At 44.8% G+C, this 4,579-nt stretch overlaps 1 protein-coding gene across 2 annotated transcripts in view; it reads right to left on the bottom strand.

The window, feature by feature from the left end:
• UTP14A (UTP14, U3 small nucleolar ribonucleoprotein, homolog A (yeast)) overlaps nucleotides 1-4,579 on the bottom strand; it is a 19,312-nt gene that overhangs the window by 2,449 nt on the left and 12,284 nt on the right. For both annotated transcript variants that reach the window (XM_012653463.1, XM_012653464.1), the window contains 4 exons: nucleotides 3,813-4,203; nucleotides 1,547-1,947; nucleotides 621-814; nucleotides 397-496 (listed from right to left, as the gene is read on the bottom strand). In XM_012653463.1, the coding sequence (XP_012508917.1) occupies nucleotides 397-496; nucleotides 621-814; nucleotides 1,547-1,947; nucleotides 3,813-4,203 (1,086 nt within the window). The remainder of the gene's footprint in view (nucleotides 1-396; nucleotides 497-620; nucleotides 815-1,546; nucleotides 1,948-3,812; nucleotides 4,204-4,579) is intronic.

The raw sequence follows: 4,579 nt of genomic DNA, 5'->3' as shown, positions 1-4,579 counted from the left end.
TCGAACTCCTGAGCTCAAACAATCCACCCGCCTTGGCCTCCCAGAGTGCTAGGATTACAGGCGTGAGCCACCGCGCCCGGCCCCCAGAATGGTGATTCTTAATGTGGTAAGAGCCAATTGTACCAGAATTATCTGGTGTACTAGTTGAAAATACAGATTTGGGAGCCTTACTATTGCTGCAAATATTATCCGTTAAGTCTAAACCTTCTTCCCAGTCGGTAATTAAAACAACATAGCCTATCTGGAATTATTAATGTCACAGCCAGTGAAAACAATAGATTTCATTCTGTGGTCAAGATCACACATCCCTCCTGAACACACATCACTAGAATACTCCTCTCAAGCAAGAGAGCCAGGCGGTAAAGAGAGTAGGCAGCTAAAGAGCTAAGTCCTCACCTGATGAGCTGCTGCATGGATATTGCGCTTCTCATTGATAATCACATTTGGCAAATTCTTGTCTTTTCTTGGAGGACCCTCAGGGGCTTTTATGAGAAACCTGGAAAGCAAAACAGCAGGATGTCTGACTAGGAGCATTAAGGACTTAATCAAAAGGGCAGGGAGGACACTTAGGGCGAGGTGGGAGAACCTGGTGCCTTTCTGACAGGCTTTCTTGTTCTTACCGGCGTCTTTTCTTGGCACTGGGCTTCAGGCCCATACCACCCCACTCGCCCCAGCCAGGTAGCGTCAGGTCCACGTCCTGTGGCTTACTCGCCTCCACAGCTTCCCTCTTCTCTTTCAAGAAGTCTCTGATGACATCATCCCCGGCAAAAGCTTCCTTTATCATCTGCTTTTGGTCTCGCTCTGCTTCATCTTCCTGGGAAGAAACAAGAGCGAGAACTACAAGCTTGCCTTATGAGCCATGGTTCACCTTAAGCATGCTTGAATTTTAGGTCGTGACATTTTGGCGCCCCCTAGGGGGAAGTGCTGAACAATGATGGTCTTGCAATATAAACCAATTGGTAGCCAATCATGCTCTAATTTTCTTCTCTCTAGGGTAAACACCCGTAGCTCATTATCATATGACACAATTTTAAACTTTTCAGTGAAGCTGCAGGGTGGAGGAAGGAATGGCCTGCGTTAGTAGGAGTTCCAAGTGGCCTGGCTGGAATGTGGGCTTCCTCTAGCTTATATCCCCTGAAAAGATTGGCACTTTAGCAGTTTCAATTACTTAATTAGGGAGCCCTGGGCCGTATCAGATCCCACTGAGTAAAACTTTGGCAACAGCTCAAGGACTCACCTTGAGTTGTCCTGCCTGGGATTTGGTCAGAGCTCTGAGTTACTCCCTCTTTCCTCTGAGGGCAGTTTTAGAGCCACTTCGAAGTTTTGGTGGCTCAGGATTTAGGATGTGGGGGCCATGGCTGCACCCACATATTTGCATCTATTAAAAATGTCACTGGGATCAGCCTGGCCCTGCACTATTCTGGACCTCTCAATTACTGAAAAGTGTCCCCAGCAAAACAAAGCTTCACCACTCCTTGTGCAAGAAGGATACTTTCCGCACCAGATCTGATCCCCCAAAATGGCCCGTGACCCTGGCTCTGCTCACCATCTCCTCTATTGTTGTGGGAACTGCCAAAGACTTCACGGAAGGAGATTTTGTGGTCAGGAGGTTCCGTAGGTCAATCATTTGCTCCTTCTTCTTCTTAGGGGCATCAGTTGGATTATTTGGGTTCTTCTTCAACTGATGCCCTTCTAACACAGGTCTGGGAAGCTCCTTATTTTGAAAACATCCTTCCTTCTCCAGCTCTTCTAGCTCTTCCAGAGTCTGTACTCTCTCGGGCCTCTGCAGCAACAGAGGTTCTTCTTCTTCTTCCGGGGCAGGTTCCTCTCTCTGGACCTGGGGAACAGTCCCCACTGAACTTGCTTTTTGTTTCCTGGACTGATGGTTTTCCTTGAGTTTCTCAGACAGTGTTCTCAATTCAAATAGCACCTCCTGGCTGATAGAATCTGGGGAGGGGGGGAAATGGAAGCTGTCAGAAAAGGAGGTTTGGAAGTTCCTTTGTCAATGAACAATTGTTGAGCACCCACTGGGTGCGCTAGATACTACGTAAGACATTCTAACAAGGACAGATGGGGAAGAGAAGATTCTGCATGCTGGATCTCCTGGAGAGTTCACTAAGCATTACCAGAGTTTAGTAGTTTAAAGCAGCATGTTGGGAAGCAGCCGTCCTGGGTCCTATTCCCAGCTTCACCAATGACTCACTGTATAACTGGGACTGTGGCTTAAATTTTCCTGTACAGTAAACCCTGCTTGGGAAGATTGCCCCAAGTTCCAAATTTAAAAAAAGCCATTTTAACAAGTGGCCTCTGAATATGCTTTACTGCTTATAAAAGCCTTATCCAGAATTGTTTTATCTTGACTCAAGAATTCCCACTCCATATCTTAAGGCAGTATTTCATAATCTGCTGTGGCCAAGTCAAGAACAGATGAAGTAGCTGCTTTCTAATAGTGGATATGGCTTCTTGCACTTTCCAGTCACTGGCACCATCTGAGCAAATACCACTAAGTCTCGACAGCCTGAAGGGAAACATGGCAGCGGCAGACTTCTGAAGTATTCTTTGTACTGATGCAAGTTGCCTTCATTCCCCCGTTGATCCTGCTCTCTAAGCTTTGGCTTGAAGCCACTGCAGCTCCTCAGATCTGGCCTTTGGACACATACACGTTTATTTCTCAAGAATCAAGTTTTGCTCATTTTGACTGGAGTCCATGACTTCTCACTATTATAGGACATTCTTTTTCAGAAGGTTTGGGAAAATTTTATTTATTTATTATCCAGAAATCCAAATCCACCTTTCATACTACAACCAACTGCTCTACACATTTAGCTAGATGGCCAGTTAAGAGGGCTCAAGAGGACGCTGCTAGGGTCCTGTGATTGTATATGGACTGCCCCACAATCTCGGCCTACAGTGCTACTTTCCAAAATCCTCTCAGAAGTGGCTACTTGTAACTATTAATCCCAGAAATCTTTAGCTGAAACCATTAAGGTCCCTACAACACATTCTAAATGACAGGAATACATTTTTGCCATGTAAAAACAGATTTTTGCTGTCATCTAAATGCATTCCTATATGAAATGAAATCAAACCTGAGAATCTGTCCAGATAGCCAGGTGATTTCTGAATGTAGGTAGTCTCCTAAGCAGGCTTCATAATATCCTGGTTTATTCCCAGAATGGGAGCTCTATGACCAATCTCAAGGGTGCTAACATTGTTAACATACAATCTCTTCGAGATAACAGGTAGAAAACATACAGATAGAGTCTGAGCATGGGGGTCACAATTCTAATTTGTCAGGTAGCCTGTGGAGCCATTCATTCCTGTAAAGTGTCACCCCATAGACACATATAAACTAGCATTAAGAAGTGTAAAAAAATGCCACTCCTACTTACAAACAAAAAACTCCAGCAATTTGAAGAAGTTTCATAATGTCTCAAAATCCACCTCTCTTGTCTATAGGTGTGAACGGATTTTCAGATTTGCCATCTCACCATATGCACTTCTCTCTGGTTTGTAGGTACCAGGAATGCTAACTCATGCCCTTACTTTGAGGATGGTTATATCTTTCTGAAGGCCATTAAGCCCCCAAGAGCAGAAAAATGTGTCTGAATGAACACACTGCACAGCCACTCAGATGACTGTTTATAAATATCTATTATTATGAATCTAATTTCTCTTCAGGGACCCAGTGTACTCACTCTTGAAAAGTCCCCAGGGCCTAATCTCTATGCAGCACGTGTGGGTGGACACTTTTCTCTCACAGTCCGTCCATAGCATTATGAAGTTCTCCCTTCCATTTTATCACAGCTCACCTTTTGTTTCTTGACCGCCCACTGACTCAGCATCCTGGTTGAGCTCGGACTTTTTTCTAAGGGATCGCCTTTCCTCAAATTCTTTCAACAAAATTTCTTCCTCTGCCACCGGTGTTTCATCTCGCTCACTTTCAGAAACATTGTGGGCCAAAGGCTCTGGTAGTTGTTCGGGGTCCTCCTGGATTTCAGCCTCTTTTGCATCACTGGTGCAACTCCTGAGCATCCAGGGATTTGGTCCATCTGCATTCATCTGTGCTTCATTCACTGCAACAGGGACGAGAAGTTCCTCCACTTGTGTGCCTCCCTCTTCTTCCTCACTCTCTGAGGCTACCTGGAGTTTCTGTGTCAGTTCTTTGTTCTTGGCCAGTTGTTCCTGCATAGCTTGTCGAGCCTGGAGAAAGCATGAGAGCCTTGTCATTAGTAATCACACTAACATCTTTCCTGGTCCATTTCTTTCTTCTTCCTTTTTTTTTTTTTAAAGAGACAGGGTCTCTTTCTGTTACCCAGGCTGAAGTTCAATGGCACCATCCTAGCGCACTGCAGCCTCAATCTCCTAGGCTCAAAGAATCCTTCTACCTCAGTCTCTCGAGTAGCTAGGACTATAAGTGTGTGCCACCACGCCCGGCTAGCCTGGTCCATTTCTTAAAGTTGCTTCCTCTTGATCTGATAAGTATTTCCTACTGGTATTTACTGTTTCAACTGCACATACACTACTGTGTTAGTAGCTATGGAATAAAATGGAAGACAAATTCTTTTTTTTTTTTTTT

This window comes from Propithecus coquereli, unplaced genomic scaffold (assembly GCF_000956105.1).
Source record: "Propithecus coquereli isolate 6110/MARCELLA unplaced genomic scaffold, Pcoq_1.0 Scaffold42, whole genome shotgun sequence".
Classification (NCBI taxonomy): domain Eukaryota; kingdom Metazoa; phylum Chordata; class Mammalia; order Primates; family Indriidae; genus Propithecus; species Propithecus coquereli.
This window is presented reverse-complemented; position numbering and strand designations above follow the sequence as displayed.